Source organism: Plectrocnemia conspersa, unplaced genomic scaffold, assembly GCF_051122295.1.
Source record: "Plectrocnemia conspersa isolate PC_06_02 unplaced genomic scaffold, ASM5112229v1 ptg000004l, whole genome shotgun sequence".
NCBI classification, from domain to species: Eukaryota; Metazoa; Arthropoda; class Insecta; order Trichoptera; family Polycentropodidae; genus Plectrocnemia; species Plectrocnemia conspersa.
Window position 1 is genome coordinate 8,909,350 of NW_028277168.1, and position 24,842 is coordinate 8,934,191.

Here is a 24,842-nt window from a genome sequence, read left to right on the forward strand (position 1 = left end):
GATGAAAGTTTGTTGTAAGTTTATTTTATTGATGTCTCACGCATAAATAGCTTTAAAGTAGTATATTCTATTCATGTAGAAGAATCAACTGCGAGTACATAACAGTAGTATTTTGATATTATTTAACTACTGAGAATAAGTATATTATATTTATAATTAAATCTTAGAAAGTACATTTTAATATCATAAAACGAATGTTAAAAATTTACACGTATTGTTGATTGCGGCCACTGAAAATTTTTGAAAAAAATATTAGAAATTTCAAAGATGGTTTGAAAAAAATTGAACAAGAAATTACGATTTCAAAAAAGTCCTAAATTTATTTATTTATTTATTTAGATTAAATTAAGACCACCGCAATCTAACAAATAACCCCAATGCGTCACGATTGTCAAAAAATAATTGTATTATTTACTACACACAAATGTATATATATATGTATAATTCAAATAATACACAAAAAATAATGAAATAAAATAAATATGGAAGACTAACAAAGATAGATGATCAGGTTCTGGCTACGTAAATGGAAACATATTATTTTCAAAATAATCCACCAGTTGGCCAAAAAAGTTTAATTCAACAGCGCGTAGAAACATAAAAAAGATTGGGAAGGCTTGGAGACAATGTGTATTGGCTCCACACGAATTTATAAAAGAAAACAATTCGGGCGTATCCGCATATTCCAATAACTTCTGGACTTTGAAGCTGGTTGTCTTTTCTCGATAATTTCATAATCGAAAAATAGAAATGGGTGTTGTAGCACAACAATCTCTGTAGAAAACAGTGGTTAACCTAAAGTAAAGTAGTAAAAGTTACCTCTAAGCCCAGGCTTACTATTAAAAAAGTTAATTAGGGTGTATGGTGGGATTGCAAAAGAATTGTAAGTTATATAACTCTTACATCTATCGAATCAATAACATAAAGCTGGATCGATGTTTACGAATATATAAAATAAAAATATTCACTTGTCCACAAATAGTTCTACAACACGACAATGTACGTCTCTATGTCACAAAATTTACTCTCGATAACATTAAGGAGTATCGCTGAAATATTTTATCTAATACATTTTATTCTCCATACGTTCTTCTTCCTGACTATCATTTATTTTGATCGATGTATAATAATACATACTAGATGGTAAAAAATCAAAATGCAGACAATATGAAAAACAATAATTTGCATCAAAGCCTAATTTTATGCTAATGGAATTAAAAAAATGACACAAACATAAAAAAGGTTTATTTAAAAAATTAAACCATATTTTAAATCATTAAAATAAAAGTTAACGGTAAAAGCAATTTATTCTTAAATTTATATATATATATATATATATATATATATATATATATATATATATATATATATATATATATATATATATATATATATATATTATATATATATATATATATATATATATATATATATATATATATATATATATATATATATATATATATATATATATATATATATATATATATATATATATATATATATATATATATATATTTATATATATATATATATATATATATATATATATATATATATATATATATAAATATATATATATATATATATATATATATATATATATATATATATATATATATATATATATATATATATATAAATAAAACACAATCTTAAAACATCTTATTGTTGTAGAAGGTAATTTAAAACGCTATTCTTTTACCCACTTTACTTAAAACTTATTATATTGTTGTTACAAATATTTAATGAATAGATTACTGTCTAAGGACAGACAATGCAAAAAAATTAAAGAGAGCCTCTACACCAGTGGTTCTTAACCTTTTCAAAGTCACGGTGCACTTTTGATTATGGGAAAAAGTGGCGGTGCACCAGAATTAAGAGGTCGAAAAAAATAGGTGGACATAATTTTTATTACATATTTAAAAAAAATAATGGTTACGTAAAAAATTACATACAAATTTTTTACATCTTTTTTTAAATTAAATTATATAAAAAAGTTTAGTATTGAAAATAAATTTAGTTTGCTAATTTTGCCCTAGAAACAATTTTTAAATACGTGTTTTTTTAAAAATATTTGTATTAATATTTAAAGGTGCTCTTTGGGTGGCAAATCTAAGTGGTGCATTTTCCCCCTTTGTTTACCCAAAATGACGTTTCTGCTTACCATAATGGAATTTATATGATCAATCAAAAATTAATTATTGTTATACCTGAGCTTGTTGGCTTTTGCAGATATCAGAAATATTAGGTCGAATATTTTATGTAGTTACCCTGAATTCTACGTTTAATTTTTTTTCTATCTTTCTCGTTTTTTAGTTTTCATATTAGTTGTTGTTGAGAAACCAAGCTCGCACAAATATGATGTTGAAAACTGTAACAAAATTTTCAGTGCTTTCATGTAAAGAACTGAATATTCCTCTTAGACAGTAATCCAAAAATTCTTCATAGTTATTTCGGAAAATATAATTTTTGGAGTACGATCGGTCGACAATGAGACTTATTTGATGATTTCGTATCCGGTCATAATTTTCTATATTTAAGGATGGAAAATAATGTGCAATCTTTTCTTCCAATAAAGTCAAATGTTCTATTATTGCGGAAATAACTCCCTCGGGAATGTTTTCGTTAAGTGAAGGAAACATATCTACTTTTTTTCTATTATTCGATTTTTCCAAAGAGTTATTTTTTTTCCGAAATCCTGTCAATTTGTCAATGAATGTCATGAATTTTTCTTTTTTTTCCTTGAATGCTTGTGTTAACGTTACTTAAGTAATTAAAAATATCTGCTAAATATGCCACTTTAGCATACCAATCATTTTTCTGAAGACATTTTACAAAATCATCCATACCTACATTTCGAAAAAAGATTAACAATTCATTCTTAAGTTCTATGAATCGGCATAAAACTTTACCCTTAGATAACCACCTGACTTCAGTGTGAAAAAGCAAACACTCGTACATAGCTTCCATAAAAATGCAAAGTTTTTAAAACATGCGTGATTTTAAAGGTCTTGATTTTATGAAATTCACTATATTTACAACTTGATCTAGTACAGGTTTTAGTGCTGCTGGTAATGTTTTCGAAACTAAAGATTCTCTATGTAAAAAAAACAGTGCATAGATATAATATTAGGTTTTCTTGTCTTTGCAAGGACTACAAATCCTTTAAATGAGCCTGCCATTGAAGGAGCACCATCCATAGAAATTCCTACACATAATTCCCATGATATTTTAAATTGTTCTAAATATGAATAAATAAGATCAAAAACATTTTGTCCTGTCGTATGCTCGGTAAGTTCTTTGCAGCATAGATATTGATTCACTATTTTGTTTTCATTTATGAAACGAACGAATCCTAGTATTTGTGCCTTAACGCTAATGTCAGTAGATTCGTCGACATGTAAAACAAAATATCGCTTGGAAAGTTTATCGTTAACTGTTTTCTCAATATCATCCGACATATTTAATTTTTTTTTTATTGTATCGTTTGAAAGAGGAATTTTCATAATTTCCTTTTTGCTTCATCACCAAACATAATTTTTCCTATTTCACAATATGCAGGTAAAATTAGAGACTGCTGTAGTATGTGGTTTTAATTGTACAGCAATCAATTCAGCAATCTTGTGTGACGCCAGTTGTGCTTTATCGGAAATTTTTACTGTTTTTTTAAAATATTTCGCTTGTTTATTTTGCATGCTTAACAATATTTTGAAGTAATCTTTACTTTTTGATGCAAGATCGGCGTGCTTCGTAGTGAAGTGCCGATTTAACTTGTCAGGATACATCGCGCTATTGGACAGTTTTTCTCCACATACAACACATAGTGGAATGTGATATCCTTCCTCATTGATGCTAGTAAAACTGAAACGTAAATATTCTTCAGAATACTGTCCATTATTTTTTTTGATTTTACTGGATATATTTTCTTTTGTATGAGACGTATGATGTCTAGTAACATCGTCACTACTTCTTCCACTTGTACTCCCAGTGTCATTCATATTTTGGTCTGATTCACAATTTCGTTTGGTAATAAATTTATCCATTGTGGGGTATCACGACTATAATAAAATATAAATTGATTGAAACATTAAGATTTTACTATTTTGCGGATTTTTTGTTTTTACCAATTTTCTCGCGGTGCACTTGCAATAAGCTCGCGGTGCACTGGTGCACCGCGGTGCACCGGTTAAGAACCACTGCTCTACACTATAAGATTTTAAACAACAGCGCAGTTGATAAATAAATTCAATTGTAATGGTTGTAATTATGATAAGGTAAAGAAATTAAAATTTTAAATATCAAGCATTGTTATCTATACCCATACTATTTGTTAAAATAATAAAGATCTAATTGCAATAAATATTTTAATAAATCCTCAAACTACAAAAGTGTACCACTATTTATTTTCACTTTTTCAGTAAATATTTTTTAGCCTAGTAAGTACACAAGAAAAATGTTATTTTGTTATGAAAATATTATTTGCTCTTTCATGGTAATGAGCTTTTTTAATAATTTATATTTCTATAAGTATTTGAATGTGCTAAATATGATACAAAATACCCTTAAAAATAATTTAAAATTGAGTTCACCTTATTTGAGGATGGAGTCTGGAAGTATACCTGGTATTTTACGTAATGTTTCCATTCGATCGAACTCCTTTGTTCTCTTTGGAGCGCTGTGGTGGATTCGAGGTGTTCGCATTATGGTATGTCGTTTCAATTTTCGGAAATTATACGGTTACAAAATAAATTTAATCTATTTTGTTATTGAAAATATCATAACATAAATTTTTACGTTGGGAATTTTATTACGTAATGGAAAATATAAAGGATCAGTATGCTAAATATTTACATATGATAATATAATTGTAATTTAAGGTTATATTGTTTCCCGAAAGAAAAAGTTTCTTCGAGCACAAATACGCTTTTGAAAAATATAATAAAAATATATCGCCCCTGGAGCAGTTGAACTTTTTGCCCGGAAAACGGTTACTTATTATAAATTTCCTCCGCGTATCGATATTCGATAACCTGAATAATTTATGTGTTATTCAATGATTCTTATACCGAAGACTATATATTCAAATGAGCTTTTCTACCATTTCTCCAAATCATTTCCATCCCGGCTTGCTCTGGAAAAGGCAACATTTTCCCTTTATGTGCCCACTTTTTTCGGCCTCCCTTAATTCAGATTCTCTTCCGAAAGCATTTCATCCCCATCCCGTATTATGATGACTTGATTTTCATCTAGAGTGGCGCACTCGAATCAGGAATTTCACACGTTTTCAAGTTTTCCGCACTTCGACTCGAGACGAATTGACATTTCAGGCACGTAGCTTTCGAAGATAATGTTGTTTTAGGACGAAGCTGGGCACGGGGAATATTTTAGAGTTGCTTCGTCAACGTTTGCAATTTTAAAATTCAATTTGAAATAATATTTTGCTTACAACTTTTTTTCCTTTTGATATGGAGGTGGTGAGTAAAGTAACTTTTATAAACAGAATCTTGGTAATTTATTTCATTATACTGTTTGGTTCGCAGAATTGTTTGTTTCCCACTAATTTAAAAGTCATGATGTACAAATGCATTATTTAAAATAGCAGATGTAAACATAAAAAGTTAAGTACGGCAACTATATTGGCATTTATTTATAAAGGTATAATTGGTAATAGGTATCATATTCCATTATTTTAAATAAAAAAATCGTATTAAATTTTATTTTTATATAGAGCGATGCTTGCGATGTAAATAATAAACTTCTGAGAAGTCAATAATTTGGTTATATCGTGTTTCGTCTGAATTTAATATTTCGGAAATCATAAAATCGTGCTGTTTGTATCGTAGTTGAAACGTTTGGTTAAATAACTATCCAATAAGCACAGCCATCAGTCCTTTACCCAATTTAATTTTTACATACGTATATTTATAATTTTAACATTAATATTATTTTTCCAAGTTTTAATGATTATTATATGCATATACGTATACAAAAAAAATATTTCCTATGATTATCACAACAAAAAAGAATTTCAAATATTACCATTATCAGTACTCAACCGTTCGCAATTTAATTGAAAACTAATAATACACCTGTTCCTACTATTATTACACCATAGTATTATATATTAGCCATTAAAATACATTTTAATAGATTTTCTACGAAGTATTGATAAAATAACGATTCACTGACCATTGGTTTCAGTATCATATATTACCCTTATTTCGAATTCATTATTTAACGTGACGCGTACCTTGTCGGCGGGGTTATATACCACAGTTTATCAAAACAAACTTTATCATATGACAGGCAGGCGACATAAAAAGCCCTAACCCTATCTTTGACGGGTCTCATAAGAATTCAATATTTCATCAATTCCCCTCCAGTACACTTTTTTGCTTTGGCGTACACACGTAGGTACCTACCAATCTATGTGTCAGTGTGATTTTTTCTTCCGCGAAAAAACCTTTTCCAGGGAAAATTCTCCGGGAAATGACGTAATAGCCGTCCATTTTTGGTGTGAGGGAGTTTCCCCGGGGAACGAGGCACCGACTTGAATAAATAAACAGGCTATGTAGGCAGGGGTCATTTTAACCCCTTTACCACAGTTCTCAGCCCCTGCGCTTGCCGGAGGTGCCCACTAGCCCGAGAAAAGCATCGCTTAACAGCTCATGAATTATATATTTTATGCGTTTCGCTTGCAAGTTTTTCGACCCTGTTCGTCTCAAATCCTCCGTTATAGATTTGCTTCGTTTTGTATTCAGAAAAAAATCTAGGGCTGTGTGAGTGCTTCGATAAGATTATATATATAAGGGACTACCTGGTCCCATGCAAAAGGCAAATTTATTTTTTACATCACCCTAAAATTCATGAGAAAGAAAATCGTTTTAAGAAATGCACAAAAAGCAAAGATGCCGATACTGTAATTCCACAAAACCTTAGTTAAGGAATATGTTTCAAAGTACCTTTAACAAAAATGTTTTATATACACATATGACAGTTATTCTATTCACGTGAAAGTATAATGTAGACTATTTTTGCGACATATATTAGTTTCAGATATATTTTTATATAATTGACTATTTTATTATATTAATTTAAGTTTAAAATACTAATATTATATATTTGATTGTTATTGTAAAGTTATCTATTGGTAAAAAATACGTTTTTATAAAAATACTAATAATATTATACATACATTACCGTTACCGTTAGCATTTTATTAAATGGTCAGTTGTTAAATTCAATACTTATATATTATTTAAAGGTTTGTTTTTTCTTAATTATATTTAGGTTTCAAAATTAATTGGTTAGTAGTATGTACATATGTATATATTTCAACTAATTGTAGAAATTTCAACAAAGAATAATAATAATAATTTACGTTTTGTGTGATACTTTTATTTTTTACAAAATAAATTTATAAAAACAGCATTTTAATTATTTTATGATCGTGAATGTTGATGCAATATTTGTAAAGAAATACGCTTTTATTAAATTTACAAATATATATATATATATATATATATATATATATATATATATATATATATATGTACATACATTTATATAAAGAAAGAAACACTGGAGTCATCTCACGCAAGGATGAGCTTGTCGTCCTTAGGGAGACGAAGTAGCGCGAATTCATAGCTGACCCTTTAAATAAGGCCCCACACCGTGGAGGCAGCTCAGAATGCTTTGGTTTTGGGAGAGGGCAGTGAAGACATAAATATAGGCCTCGTTTCGTGGATGCAGTGTGGAGGCTGCAATGTCAGGGTCCTTTGATAGAAACTTTTATTCGAAGGATGTCTTAAATTAAGCCTGACCGGCCAAAGTTTAAAGCTCGGCGTCTTTATTGGAGACAGCCGGCCAAGGACAAAAATTAGGCAAATGGCAACTCGCTGCAGTGTTTTTTTTCTAAAAGGTCTTTATTGGTGGGACCAACAAACTAAGGATTAAAGAAAGTTAAGTTTGTGTTAAGTTCTTTCGTCTAATTCAGTTCATGGTTATCTCTGCTCTGAGCAACTCGACTATCTGAAGTCTAAAAACGGGGGTTTCTGAATCTTTAATGAACGTGAGATAAGTCAACTACTTATTTATATTAATTAAGTAAAGAATTAAAATAATATTGCAAAAATGTATATAATAAAAATAAATAGTCTTGGTTTAACTAATAGCTGCAAGTTTTATTAACTATTAATTTGTTATTGACTCTTTTAAAACATGAACTAATATATTTATAAAAAATACTGTCAGTTTTATATAATAGTAAATGCTTGTTTAAAACAAACACGCTTAATATACGATTACCGTTTTAAATATAATATAATTAATCACCATTTTGCAAGATAATAAAAATTAGGCCTTTTTAATTTTCACGTATTTATGAATAAAATAATCAAAATTAAAATGCCTTTAATTTAATTCTTTAAATATTTGCTTTCTTATTAAAATTATCAAAATATAATAAAATGGATTATGAAAAAAATATATATTATTTATTTTACTTTTTAAAAAAAAAATTATTATATTGCCATTCTAAAGTATACATGTATTTAAAAAAAATATATAAAAATTAAAAAACAATACCCTGCAGAATTTAAAATTTACCTTTCTTATTAGATCTATTAGAAAATAAATTGTTTATATTTTGTCAAAAAAATATTTTTACCCCAAACTTAAATAATAAAATATATTTTTTCTGCATAGAATTGCAAATATTTTTACCCCAAACTTAAATAATAAAATATATTTTTTCTGCATAGAATTGCAAATTTATATTCAATTTATGTCATTGATCTGTGCATAAGTGACACTAATTATCTAATGACGTTATATAAAATTTTAAAATTTAGAATTGCATCATTTAAAATATTGAGGCTTTAATAACAACACAATACTAATTTTATTTATAGTATTATTCATGATTTATTAAAAATCCACTCCTGCTTATCATATTTATACAAATGCAATTTTAATTCTGTGTATAAACTATATATAACATATTTAACCTTTAAAGAAACCTAAGAGTTGTGGAAAAAGTTTGAAAAATATTTTAAAGCTCATCTAGTGAATAGAGATATTTTATATATTATATATACATACATATATTAAGATATATGTAAATTTAAATAAATACATAAAATAGCAACCCAACACATTTGTTATGTCTACGTATAAGGTGTAAATAAAAAACGACAGACTTAGTGCTGCTTTTAGATGATGCAAGTTCTATATCACTCTACAATCTTATCCACGTTTAAACACTATACAAAAGATCTGCATCAAAATAAAAAAAATGATTTTTATGGTATATTTATTTGAGGTTCTTTAACTTTAAAATATTGGGTATGTTTGAGTGTAAAAAAATAGTAGAAAATATTGGGGTAGCATAAACAAGTCTAATTTAAAGCTAATGCTTTGTGTTTATTGTGCTACAAAGAGAATCGTATATATAAGCTTTGGAAATTAAACTTGAATATTCAAGCGAAAAGTTATTGTAAATGATTACGAAAATTAAGGCCCTTCTCTTTGACGCTCAATCATGTGTAAAAATGATGTTCTAACAACGTTGATTATGATGTTGTCAATAGCTTACCATTCTATTCAGAATTACTTCATTATTTTAATTTAAAAGGATTTTTATTAAAACAATACTAATTTAAAAATAATATTAAAAAACATGGTGAAACGTTTTAATTTTAAAATGATCTAGAATATATATAATATTTATTAAGAATATATATATTTTTATTACAGTTTAGAAAAATAACAATATCTCATGAAGCATATATTTTTTTTCTTTATATGTATATATGTTATAATTTAAATAAGCGATTCCACAAGTAAACAGTACAGCTTATGAGAAATTTCGTTAAACATTGATGCTGCAATAAAAATAAAAACATTAAATGAGCGTTGTTTAAGCTTTGCATTCTTAATGGGCGTAAAAGGGGTAAGCTTAAAAGCGATCCTTGCCCGAGGCCTCAAAATTATTTGACTGAGGATTTTGATTTAAGGCATCCTTATGTAGCAAAATTTTGTGCGGAAGGAGAAGTTTCTCATCGTTAATTTAATTTTTTAAAAGCAAAATTCCTCAAGACAATAATCCGAATTTTAAATTTAATATTTTTCATATTTATATTTTAACTTTAAAATTAGAATTTTAAGGAATTTATATTACAATATAAAACAATATGTTTTAATAAAAAATAATTTTAAATCTACATATTCTTTACCGTTAAAAAAATCTTAAATGTAATCTTGTTGTACTTCCACCGGAATCACTTAATATGCTTATAGTAGGATTATGTCGTGGTTCAATGGGTTCCCGAGAGCTTTCTCCAAATTTTCCCGCAGATTTCCTTCCTTACACGAATGAACGCAAATCAAAGCGGAGTGTTCCTCAGTTTCAATAACTAGGGTTGAAGGGGTAGTCCTCAATGTCTTGTGAAAGTAAAGCGTTTTATTCGGGTGACTTGCAATAATCCGATGCCTTTGAATGTGTGTGTTAGAATAAAGGGTCATATATTTCACATTCTCTATTTAAATATATGTTTAAAACGTTATTAAAATATATATCACATTATTATTCTAAGAAATGTTTTTAACGTACAATAATGATGTAATAGTACATATACATATGTACATATATCAAAAATAATCAAAGGCATATATTTCCGTATTCCGAGAAGGATTCTAACATTATTAAATTGCTGTTCTCGGAATCATATTGTAATCACTTCCATTCAATTTTATGAGATTGATAAACGGTTATTATTTTGCTTCTGAATTAAGTTTATTTAAACGTAAATACTAAAAATAGGCGTCACAGATAGCTATTAAATATAGGTATTAGACTATATCAATTTAAAAGATATACATAAGCATATTTTGTATGTATTTTTTTGCATATAAATATTTATTAAAATTTATCAATTTTTAATACTAAAATTATTATATACCGTTGTATATAAATTACTTTGTGTAAGTTTTATTTTCTGTTAAAAATAAAGATATATTTACAAATGTGTAAAAATAGATTTTAAATTTACTTTAACGTTTTGTATAAATATTTTGTATTGTTTTTTGCGACCACCCTGTGCGGTTGTACGTATAGTTTCACATTTTACGAGTGTGTGGCGCTCTTCTCAGAATTACAGTAAAAAGCGATGTATGAGCGACCTGGATAATGTTTCAACGAGTAAATGGTTCGAGCTTTGATGTTACCTCACCATCCATTTAACCGAACGGTTTAACATTGGTTCTTAATCAGCGATAGTGCTGCTCAGTTTTGGAGTAGCTTATTTTTAATCTAATATTTTTTTTAACAAATCGCACCGAAAAGGTTCGATACGGGAATGGAATATAAGTTTAAATTAAAACCCAAATTCACATACATATATGTATATACACAAAGGGGAATTTAAAAAGGGTCAAGAGTGTAGGGCTTTCGAAACGTCTCGCGCGTGATGCGGGTCGAGTTTGAATACAAAAGTCGTTTATTTCGATTGAAATTCGCCAAAAACTAAAAACGTAATATACGTCGTTGTTTTCGAAATGTTTTACAGCCTCCGCAAAAGTGAAAAACGCTTATTTATGCGTCTGTGTGAGTGTGAGAATATTGTACAACTTTTATTTGCCGTGCGCCCTCGTTCGCCTCTTGTTGTATACAAATTAGGGCAGGGAACAAAAGACGAAATGGCAAAATAAACATAATATAAATACGTATAAAAAAGCGGAGAGACGACACAAATATTTTACATAAAACGCCATAAATATCGTTTTTATTGCGAGCGATTAGCCTAATGGATTAAATTTGTTTGTCGGCACACTAACGTCCTCGTACAAACGATCCGCATCCCTTGCGACGTAACGACTTGCAAGGGGTTGGTTTTGTGGTTATTTATCAAATGTATATTATCACGTATAATATATGGTAGACATAAAGTCCTTGGGATGTGTGTCACGAAATAAGCCATAAAAATGTATGAACATGTTCAGAGTCGCTAAATGAAATCGTGCGATTTTTGTGTACTTAAATATTTATAATAATTTATTTTATAAAAAAAATCATATTTTTTTTATATATTTTACTAATTTTAAACAGATCTATCATTGCAAGGGGTTATGTATAACCGTGAATAATTTTATAATGTGAATTAGCTACAATTTTTTATGGGATTAAAGGTCGAAGGGATCGTGATTTTTAGCCAAATAGACGCTGGTAAAATTTATTTTATAAACATATGCATTAAATTATCATATATTTTTATGATATATTCTTTGTACTATCTGTGACTTTGCCGTGAGTATATTGGCTCGTATATGCTATCTCTTAATGCGTCTCTTCTACAGTGACCAAATATAAATCTTCTATAATTCTGTTTCATGAGAGCTCTAATGAGTCGCAGATAAGGATGTTTGCGAGCCAATTGCATCGCTTTTTAGTTTAACCTCCGAAATGTGTTTACGCATTAGAACAAAAACAGTTCATATGACCACTTAAGTGATCAGATAAGATAAGAGTTGAAAAACAATATGAATGTGCGCAGGGTATAATGTATTGTCTAGCGCGCGAGTCATTTTGATAGTAGTTTTTTTAGTTTTACATAAGTACATCATACATAAGTACATTAATCACCCATAAGGGTGATTAATGTTTCGGGATGGTTAAGCTATGGTTTGGTTTGTTAGAAATATTCATTAAATTTATAACAAATTGTGAGGGTGGTTGAAGTATACATGCTTAAAATATAGTAAGAAATAATTATCTTTGAGAAATTAAATTATTTTTTTCTTTGAATTTTAACTGCTGTTTTTGTTTACCTAATTAATATTAAGTTTTCCATAACTTGAAAAAAAGATTGCAGTAAAATTATAAAGTTTATTTATGAATTTAGTACAACTCTTAAGCGGGTTATTAAATACATTGTAGTGCCAAAAATATCAGTATGCAAGCATAGAAAAGAAAACCATAATCTGTTTAATTTTTCTGTCGTCAAAATAATAAACTACATTTTTTTGAATTGGGTTATTTTCAACATTAACGTTTATTACAGGATTACGAATGCAACAAAATATAAAATATAAAAAATACAAGTTACTGGCTTATAATTATTTTCTAGTCTGCAAGATAAATTTCTAATTTTTTTTGTATTTTTACATATTATTACCATAAGCCTACTTATGGTAATAATATGTAAAAATACAAAAACCATCAGTAAATTAAAATAAAAATACATTAATTAGGCATTCAAGTTATTCATCTTAAGACTTTTATTGACTATTTGCTTAACTGTGAAACTGAAGCTACTAAATATAAAATCTGTGTTGTGTCATTTTATGTGTATAATTAAATTTAAGATTAGTCTCACCGATTTTGGAGATAAGTGGCTTATGGTCTTACGTAATATTTTAATATAATTTTTATGTATTTATGGCAATGTTCTTAAATTGTTTTGTATTAAAGAACATTATCATAAATAAATCTATTATAAGGTTTTTAATTTAAGTATAAAAAAGTAAGTAATATTGGTTTGCTTACGTTATTCTATAAATTTTTAAATATTTTTATTCGGGGAATATAATTACAATAATACAGAATAAGGCACAATATAGGAGAGAAATAACGCAAAATATCTATAATATTAGTACTATTAAAGTACTATTGTATTATTTTGTAAATTATATTGTAGTGCTTAGAAAACATAAAATTTTTTAGTTATTAATTATTTTTATATTCCATACTTGTTCCACTTAAGAAAAATATTATAAGTAGTAACTTCAGCAATTTACAGGTAACTCTAATATTTGTTATGAAAGTAGTTTTATCAAAGTTTATTTATTGTTTAGGGTCTGTGTTGCTTAAGTAAAGTTTGTTCTTATGACTACAACGACCAGCATTGTTTTCGTAATAAATATGTACATATATTATTACAAGTTGGTAACTTATTTACTATGTACTAACTTATTACAAAACATTCGTTCTAATTTAATTTTTAAATTTAGATTAATAAAGGGTTATCAAAAATTACCCGTCAAACATAAAATTATTGTTTTATTTATTTAAAATAATTGTTTTTTACACTTTAAAGTATATAGAGAAAATATAGAAACAGACACCCTCGCAAAAAGTGACAAAGTACTGATAAAAATTGAATAAAAAATATGTAGTTTTTTATATATATATTATTAATATAGTCACTAAGATTATGCGTTAAATATTGTATAAACAGTGTTTTATTTTATAACATTAGGTATTTTTTTCACTCTGAAGTTGGAAAAGCAAATATAGATACAGTCTCATATAGGAATCGTTCAAAAACTACATTTAAAAAGTTAGAAAGTTCTAATTGATAATAAATAAAAAATGTGTAGTTTTACCTTAATGTTTCTCATTTTATAGGTTATTTTTTACGTACATATTATATATTAGTAATCCTGATAATAAATTATTTCTTATACAAAAATATATTAAATTAAATATTTTGATGCTGGTAAAAAATAAAATATCCCAAGTAAACTGATAAGCTTCTGATAAAAATCATAGAATTTAATGCTGCGGGGCTCAAACAAACCACTAAAGAATGATATTGAAAAACAGTGAAATTTCAAGCTGTGTGACCAAATAATTTACGACAATGTGAAATATGTTTTTTTATAAAAAACATTTCAAAATCTTTTCTTTTTTGTTTGATGTTGTTTTAATTTCTGTTTTAGCCCAGAATTACCGTGACTTAAATAAATTGCACATGTTTCGATTTTCTCAAATGTAGCTACCATTAATAATTATATTGTCTGCTGCTATTAATGATTTATTTGTATTTTGAGAATACATTTTTTTTACATATTGTGCTATTTAGAATATTTTTATGTGGGTGCGTCTGTAGGCTGCAGGCGATATCGAAGTGGGTCTGCTCTGAATTTCGGACGTCGAGCTAACGTAGACCAGAGGATGCGAAGAGAGAAGCGGTGGTTTTTGCGATCTTCGCTGGTCTAAAGTTGAATCAGCTTAAATTAATGAACTGTTTAAGATCTGATGTTTCGAATTCCAAAGCGGATGTTCAAGTATAGAAGTAGGAGTGCAGTGTATAGAACTGTAAAAGTGTAGTAAGTGATGTGTTTCTTGATTGCTTACGTTTCAATATTTATGTTCATGGTCTCCTACATTATATATTTTGTAGTCCGTCCCTTTTTAATAGGCTGACCTACTATAGAATGGTTGCGAGTATTTGTAAAATAAATTGCCGTTGGCAATAAACAAATTACGAATGACCTTATTCAGGATCAAACTGAATGTCCGGGTTATCTCTTCTTAAGACGACGGGTATTTTAATCCTTTCTGATTTATAACATGTACCTTGTGACTTAATCTGGTAAAAGGTTTCCCGTGGCTGTGTCGCATTTTAACAAGGAAATTTATTTTTTCCGACAAATATTTATTCTATACTGTATAATATTTACATAAGTCTTTCGTTGTAACTATCAGGCTCAAGTCCAATGCGTTACAACGGGGTAAACATAATCAACAACTACTAAGTAGTGAGATACAAGACTGAAATCAAAGTCTCGCTATTAGTGACATATATTATATTAATTATAAACTATTATTACGGTTAACAATAAATAGATGTCACTATGCACGACCCAGCTACATATTTATTTGTGAGATATGATTTGTCAAAAATGTGATTATAAAATAAATTCTAATTTGGGTCTTTCATATGCAATAGAAATTATAAAAAAATTTAGGGTTTATATGAGATTGAAATGCTATATTAATCTACTAAACCTATACTAGTCTATCATTCTGTTAGCAGATCTGTATGCAAAATACCGTTTATATATGTATAATTGTTTATGTTTTGAAAATATAACGATTTTTCTTAAAGTTTGATTCGTCTCGCGATTTGGTAAAAAATGATTTTTCTTTGTAGAATTATGTAGAAATTTCTGAAGCAAATATAAAACTTAGTTCTTTCTATATCGAAACCTTGACTTAAATTCTGGTTATTACAGAAAATAATAAAATCAAACTGTAGTTAAATAGCTCGTCATATTGCTTTGGTTTTTATTGAGTTTAAAGTTGATATTATATTTTTAATAAACTATGATATTTTTATAACTACAACTTAATTTAAATATTACCGTTTTGTTTTTCATTTTTAAAGCACATATCTCGGATATAAGCCTAAAAAATAAAAATCACTTTGACAAAGCATAAAAATAATTCTTTAAAGGCAAGATAGTTGTTCATTTAAATTACTCTTTTAATAAAAAATATAGGACATTAAGGATTAATTCTTTTTTCTCACAAAGCTAATAATTAAATAATATTTATATTATAATTTAAATTTAAGAGAATTGAAAACAATATAAGAGATAAGTTAATATTTTTTAAAATAATATAATATGAAGTCGGTAAACCAAAAGCTCACGTTTTCTCTACATTTATGAGCAAAAACGCATATTATATATTCATATATTTAATTTGTATGTTTTAGGTCTACACTACGCGGAAGCCGGTGTAGCTAGCGGCGGAGGCAGTGGTCAAAATTCATTATCGTCCGGCTCTGGACCCAGAGGTCAACCGTACTTTGACGCCGTTGCGCCGAGGAATGTGACCGCACTCGTCGGAAAATCTGCTTATCTAACGTGTAAAGTGAAGAACCTGGGAAATAAAACGGTAAGACTCTAACTGAAAATATAATATTCTATATATTTATTGTACCTATGAGCAGTGCACTAAAAAAAACAGTAAATTAATATAGGAATATAACAGCATACTATTTATTAGTACGAATATTTTTGAGGTCTTTAATCACAGCTCTGGACATAACCTTAAGACGTTCTTTATAAAGCCACATAATTATTTACTAGTGCATATTAAAAAAATAAATAAATAGCAGATAGTTATATAGATTGATAGTTAAAAAAATCAACTTAAATGTAGATTTTTTCATTAGATTCATAAAGGCTGTGATATCAATAAAGTATGTGTTTATATCACGGTATCAGGAATGAAAGAAAGTTAATCCTAATTGCTTAGGAAGACATCTCAGAAATCCTGATAAACTGCTAAAAGACTTCTTCAGAGCCGACTGGAAAAATTTTTAAAGTGCGAGTGCTTTTAATTTTATCAGAAACGGTGAGCAAAAGCATGGAAGTGGAATTGAGAGGTTTCAAAGCCTTAAATAAACCGTGGTTTTTATAAAAAATGAAACGAGAAAGCTAAACTTGGTTTAAGAGCAGAGAGATTTAACACTTGAGGATTGCGTGAAAAGAATTTGGTACCACGAACTTAACTTTGCGATACGCTTAAACTAACATTTACTTGTAATATATACATACATATATACATTATTAAGAGTAACTTGATGTTTCATTGTGATTTAAAATAGACGTCGCTTTTAATTGGTTATTTAAAATATATATTATTTAGTGCTATGTATGTTTTTAAAATAATCTTGTCAATTTCAATTTCTTTTTGAGTTTTTTGAGTACGATTCATGTAACCAATATATTTTAAAATAATGACGATTTTTAACATATGTTGAGGTCTTAATTAGAGAAAAATAGATGTACCTAAAAAATATTGAATTGGTTTAAAAAATTGTTTATATTCATCTGTGAGACATTAGTTATTATTATCGCAAAAATAATTGCAGTTGCAATAGTATAAAGAGGAAGCAAGACTAAAAAATAATAAAATCATTCTTTGACTAAATCAAGTTTTATATTTAAGCATATATTAGGTTACCTTATTATTTTGATCAAAGCTGTATATTATGATATTAACTAGTATGCCAAGTAAAATATTTTTATTATTTTTATTAAATAAACTATTTAACATTACCTAACTAAAGATAATGTATATGAAAAAAAATATTGTCTGACCTAAGCTTACTCTAATGTACATACATATGTACACCTAAAAGGATATCATAAGGGAATTCCACAGGGATGTAATTAATAAAATCTAATGAACATTACTAAGTTAGTCATATTGCCTCAAGAGATTTTAGTTTTATAATGGCAAAATATGAATCAATATCATAGTATGTTTGTAAATTGATAGCTAAAATTTTTCAGCGTTAACGAGCGTATAAATGCTCTGTATTTTGTCTGTGTATTGCACACATGTACATGTGTCTATATATGTGTTCCCTCTTCGGAAGCGTACTACAATAAATATAAAGTATATAAAAATGGAGAGATTCGCCCATCCAAACGTTGACCGCATCCAACCTCGTTTAACTTCGATAATTGGACGAGCGCCAGAATGTTAAATCGATAGAAATATTGTGTAGACCTGTTTATTTCTGTGTTTTGTACCGTGCGTATAATAAAATAATATAATATCATTACGAAAGTGGTTATTTTAAAAAATGGCAAGTATATTGAAAGCAATAGAAATTTAATTAAAATTTAATATATAGTTTTATAAAACTTTGAATTTGATTTTGCAATTTAAGTTTTTAATAAATTTGATGCTGTAGTGTTGAACGCTATTTAATTTAATCGTGAAACTTTAAGAGTCTATCAATATTAGTTACATTAAAACTTTGATTTGTGTGCTTAAAGAAACACTTAAAACTCAAATGCAAAATTTTAATAAAAGGTTTTAAGCAATTTCTGATATATATAAAATAATATAATATATTAATAAAGTTATAGATTTTTTCAAATTAAATAAAAAGGTTCATTATTTATATTAAAAACATTTTAATTTATATTGTGAATTTATTACATAAAATGTCACAATATATACATTTTTTTATTTGTATATTGTTTCAATATATCAAATAAAATGAAGTAAATGATTAAAAAACAAGTCAGTATGACAAAAAGTAGTAGTAACTAAATTCTAATAATTATTCAGAAATCAAAATTTTACCTTTATTATTTTGTCAGCTTATTAAATGACGCAATCTTAGGAATAAGAAGATGCTTTAAAACTACGCAGTCGTCATGACTGTGACATAATAACGTAACATACGACTAAAAAAATATACTTTCAAGATCTTATGTTGCTGGTGGAGATGCAATTTAAGCCATTGATATAATTTAGCAAATATTTTAATAATTAAATTAAAAAAAATCAAATTTACATAGCATAAATACCAGTAAATATACACACCATTGCAAACACAGTATAAGGAGCAAATTATTCAGGGGTGAGTCACTCGATAAAAAAGCCCGATAAAGATCCTACAATTCCGTTTAACTTATTACTGTAATAGATTATTAAAAAAATTAGCTCTAATGTGTTTAAAATAATTTCTAGAAAATAAGATTAATAACAAAAAGTTTGGCTTCAGTAAAAAAACACATGATGAACATAACTCAACTTAACCCTTTGAGCAGTGAGTTAATTTATAAGCAATTGTTAATTTGCTAGTATACACCTTGGAGTAAGGTAATTTTACGTATATTTCTATAATTATTTCGGATGGTATTTATTCATTATTATTTAATATTGCATTTATAGTAAATAATAATAAAAAAAATATTGCATTGATTTATTTTACTACTTTTTTGTATAAGTATGTATTAATCATTTATTTTAATTTTATATATTTATTATAAATTATTCGGCTTTTGTGGATTTTTTTGATATCAATACAAAGGCTTTTAATATTTTTATAAATTAAATATAAAATATATTTTGTTATGCTAATTTATTTTGTATAGAAATCATTAACAAAAAATTAAATTAAAAAAAAAACCATATAATTATAATGTTTTTATTTTTTCAGCTATAGGTTTATGTAAATATATAACTATCTAGGGTACCTCAAAACAGTGAAATTTTGACCGCCGTACATGTACGGCGATACTTCTAAATGGGTGAATAGTTTACCGGGGCATATTTGCGCTAATTTTTATATAAAAAAAATACGGAGCTTTTAATTTTAGATATAGAAAAAGCTTTCGACATCGTTATCACCTTATGGGGACAAACGGTGACCTGAAAACTATTAGTTGCATTATATTGATTTTTTTAGTACATGCTTATGATGATTTAAGAAAGTAACTATGACCCTTAAATTATAAAGAAAGGTGCAGATAGTTGATCCTACCACAGTGAAAACCACGTAAACGTCACATACTTGTAAGTATGTGTCGTGTTGACTGCTGTAAGGTCTAGGGCTTATTTATAGTGCGTCGTTGACTAAAGGGCGTATGTCCGGTTTAATTAAATTTTTAACAATACTATTATCTTGTCAGAAATTTTATTTATTTTTAATTATTGACTTACGTTAACGATCTCTGTATTAATAATAAGTTCGATATGACATAACGCCGCATTGACATGAGAATTATGGCGTGCTCGATACTGACTTTGCCCACTAAGCATATAATTAATACCCGTCAGGCTTGATTACAAAACTTCCACCCTTTAACTTGATAGGCATTAATAAAAGCGTTGCGAAGCACGTGTTAATTACGAGTATCATATTTTCCTAGGAACGCACGCATACTTATTCACACGCCCAAAATTTATTCCCGAAGTTAATCTTGATAAAACGCACACCTGGGTTTGAGAAATTACACGCTTTTTTCTGTCTTTTCCTCTAATAGGTGTCCTGGATCAGACACAGGGACCTTCATATATTAACGGTGGGCAGTTACACATACTCGTCGGATCAGCGTTTTCAAACCACACACCATAAAGAGCTAGGAGAGTGGACTCTGCACATAAAATGGGCTCAGCAAAGGGACGCTGGAGTGTACGAATGCCAGGTGCCCACTCAACCTGTCAGAAGTTATTTTGTTAATTTGAACGTAGTGGGTGAGTGAATTGTTTTCCGTGTATATGGTTGTTTGGTTTAAGGCAGATTTTAAATTTGAAATATTCCCCACAGTGCCAACCGCGACTATATTGGGTGGTCCAGATCTGCATGTGGACAAAGGAAGTACTATTAATCTCACTTGCAGCATCAGATTCAGCCCGGAGCCTCCGGCTTTCATATTCTGGTACCACCATGACGAGGTAATAATGATTTTTTTATTGTAGTAAAAGGTAATTTTATTTAAAAAAAAATAGAACAGAGCAATAAATATAGAACTACAACTCTAAGAATTGAGCAGCTGACATTCGCATCTGTCACTAGCTGCGGTACCTCACGACAGTGAGACACTGACACATAAAAATATAGGTGTCTTTTTACTTTATAAAAGCAAAGTTATTTCTATAAATCTGCCTGAATAATGTATTAGTGGCATATATTTATATAAACAGCATTCATTTTAGATACTTTTATTATAATAGGTGATTAGTTATGATTCATCACGAGGTGGAGTTTCAGTAGTGACTGAAAGAGGTGACATGACAACATCCAGACTTTTGGTACAGAACGCTGATCTTCCAGATTCTGGAAAATATTCCTGCAGTCCTTCTAATGCTGAAGTGGCGAGCATTCGAGTGCATGTTTTAAATGGTACAACATAAACTGAATTAAAAAGCATTATACTTATACTATTTTAATTTTTTATCTATTATATAATTCTTAGGTGAACGACCAGCTGCCATGCAGACAGGATCAGCAGGACTGTCAAGCAGTGCAAGACACATTTTGCCACTTTTACTATTCCCAGTAATACATGAAAAGCTCAGGGGATTAAATCGGTGACACTAAAATATAATAACAATGATAAATACGTACGAGTATAACGCGTTTACGAAATATAATATATAAATAAAAAATATATATATAATATATATTGAACATGTATAATTGTATAGAGAGGGGTAAACAAATTTTTATTAAAAAGTGAAAATATAAATAATTTAATTATATTGTAAATACTGTAATACATGGGTGAATAAAGTGTATTTTTAAGTACAACATTATGAATAATAAAACACAAATTATCAATGTTATACAGTTGTCTCTATAAGACGAAAATATGTGTGATATATTTATTAATATTTATTACGAAGAAACACGAATGTTTATTAAAAATATATATTATACAATATAAAAAGGGATAGTATATATCAGTGTCATGACGTTAAAAATAAATGGAGTTTTTGTTATACTATGACAAAAACTTAATAATATGTTTGTAAATAAAATGTAAATAAAATTATATATATAATAAATATAAAGTCTTTTATTTAATGAGAGTTAGGAAATGTCATATAAAATAATAACAACATAATATAACTAAATATTGAATTACTTTTTTTAAATTATATTTATTACTTAAAAGGATATGCTATTTCTCGTAAATATAATATTGTTCAAAATATTTTTTCACGTAATTTTGCTTGTGACTCAAATATCATGGACGTCTGTTGTTTGGAAATACGATATTAGATTTTTTTGCACGAACGCAAAACGTAATAGTGGAAATCTTCGAAACATTAACGGAAAAGCAATAAAGCTTTGACTCACAGTAAACTACTGCAAAACGAAGTATATGATCTGAACAATATCCGGCCTGCAGGACAAACAAGTTTCAACATGGTGAAATACCATACAAAAGGTAAATATCTACGAATATTTAAAACTCTATCAATAAAATAAACATTTATTCGTCTGTAGGTAAACAAATAAAACTTCTGTTTTTATTAAAACTGATTTTTCTTCGTACGTTACAAATAAAAAGTAATCTTGTTGTTTCCATATATGACATTAGGAACAAAATGTATTACCTAGTATTTTCTTTAAATCATAATGTAATGTAATATAATATAATAGTAAGTAAATTCTTAAAACTAATATTTTATCATATTACAATAAATTTATATATACATATACATGTATTTTATCAACACTGTTAAAATATGATTTTTTATTATTTTTTTAACTAATAAAAATTTACTCATTTAAGTTAGAAACTGTAAAATTTGTTCTTATAATATTTTATGAATTGAATCAATACTTAATCTTAATTCGTCGATGTGATGTTCTTTTTAATTAATTAATGTTTAATTAATTCTTCCTGTATCCTGACATTTTCAAGCCAAGTAGAATTTGCATTCGGTGTGTACGTATATTACGTAATAATAAAAAGCGAGGCACACCCCTTTGATCATTTTTGACCTCCGGTAAGCGGCGCTTATGTACGCAATTTTGCGCAATTTCGAGTGATCAATTAGCAATGAGCGTTCGTTTAATGAATTTTATATGGATTACGCCGCGACTAATCGGATTACAGCGACCGTTTCGATGCGAAAAGGAAAAATTAAGACTTCAATTAAAAAAAAAGTTAATCCTGTACAGATTACGTCGAAATGTTTGAGAATAATTAGAGGCACAAAGGGCTTTCGCTTAATGCTAAAGGGAGCTCTTTGCCTTTGCGAAGAGAGAGATGGGGGTATATACATACATACGTACATACAGTGTGAACTATTAAAAGTAATTTAAAAATCAATATTTATTAAATATCGTATATGTTGTTTACTATATATCAGACTATATTTTCTGGTTTATTTTTAATTTATTTTGTATTAAATAAATTTAATTGCTCATCATTTGTAACAAAATCAATATATTATTATCTCATATTTCTTGGATGATATGTATTTTTTACCGAATGTACAATATATATTTAATTAAATTTCTCGCTGTTTAAATTAAATTAAATTTATGATTACAGCACGTATTTTTGATATTACGTGTAACGTGATATTGCTCTTTGATCATTAAATGAGTTTTATTTCGCACTACTAGATTTTTTTGAGATGTGAACATGAGAGGATTTTCATAGGACATGTATTATTAATATATTTTTTTGATTTACTCCCAAGATTCCATATTTTGTGTTGCGCAAATAATAACATATTTTCCAATCATCAGATCCGAGTAAAGATTGAGATGGACAGAATAGCATTTTTATGTAAAAACATTCTATATTAGGCACATTTAAAAAAAATACGAAGTTTGAAGCATGACTAAAAAATAAGGAATAGTCTCAAAATTTATTAATAAAACACTCCAGAATAAAGTTTAAGAATACAAGAAGCGCGATTCTGTTTATGGTTGTAAAAATTAAAGCCCTAATATTATAAAGAGTTTTACGAAATTAATACATTTAATAATAATTTAAACCAATAAATGCCTCTTGCAGCAGAACTAATAAGTTTTATTTTGTTGTGTGGATCAAAAACTATATTATGGTTAATTAGTGTAGGTTTTTAAAGTTTAGCGTGCAAAAAAACATGTTAAAAAAGTGTTTTTTGTTTATATTGTGTTTTATGTTTTATGAAAATTTTTCTGTTATGATATTTTATATGTAAAGATAGGTGTACATTTATCATTATTAAATATATGAATAAATTTCGTGTCAAACGGAAACTAAAAACCATACCTAAATTATTTTTATTAAATATTACCGAAGGCAGAACTGATCCAAACAATTAAAGTAAATCTCAAAAGGCTTAAATTAAATTTTATTTTTTAGCTATAGAATCAAGCAGTTATACTTTCTTGCAGTCTTAATCGGCCGGTTGTTGGGTTAATTCACCGCTGGCCGATATGACCACCTGCTGATATTTTGATTCTGAACAATACCTAAAGTGTGGACCGCTGTCAAAAAATAAATTGAGTTTCCAGACTTCTAGATTTGTGTAGTTCTTGGCCTTTGTCTCTAAATATTTATATGTACTTTGACTTGTAAAATGTCAGCATTAAGCTGTTTAAATAAGAATTAGATTTTATAGAAATAAACATATTGAAATATTTATTTATGTTTATAAATTCATTGCTTTTTGAAGTATAAATTTTAAAGGAACACCTTGTATAAGAGAGATGGAGAGTAGAAAACGGCATTGTTGTGAGGGGAGAGCGCGGTTAAATTAAACCGTTTGCGGTTTTCGCCGTCTTTGT

At 27.8% G+C, this 24,842-nt stretch overlaps 1 protein-coding gene across 1 annotated transcript in view; it reads left to right on the top strand.

Moving 5' to 3' along the window:
* LOC148235844 (zwei Ig domain protein zig-8-like) overlaps nucleotides 1-22,084 on the top strand; it is a 46,582-nt gene extending 24,498 nt beyond the window's left edge. The window contains exons 3-7 of the mRNA XM_088184218.1: nucleotides 16,506-16,687; nucleotides 20,587-20,797; nucleotides 20,871-20,998; nucleotides 21,278-21,446; nucleotides 21,520-22,084. Of these exons, the coding sequence (XP_088040344.1) occupies nucleotides 16,506-16,687; nucleotides 20,587-20,797; nucleotides 20,871-20,998; nucleotides 21,278-21,446; nucleotides 21,520-21,638 (809 nt within the window). The 3' untranslated portion in view covers nucleotides 21,639-22,084. The remainder of the gene's footprint in view (nucleotides 1-16,505; nucleotides 16,688-20,586; nucleotides 20,798-20,870; nucleotides 20,999-21,277; nucleotides 21,447-21,519) is intronic.
* Nucleotides 22,085-24,842: the final 2,758 nt, after the last annotated feature.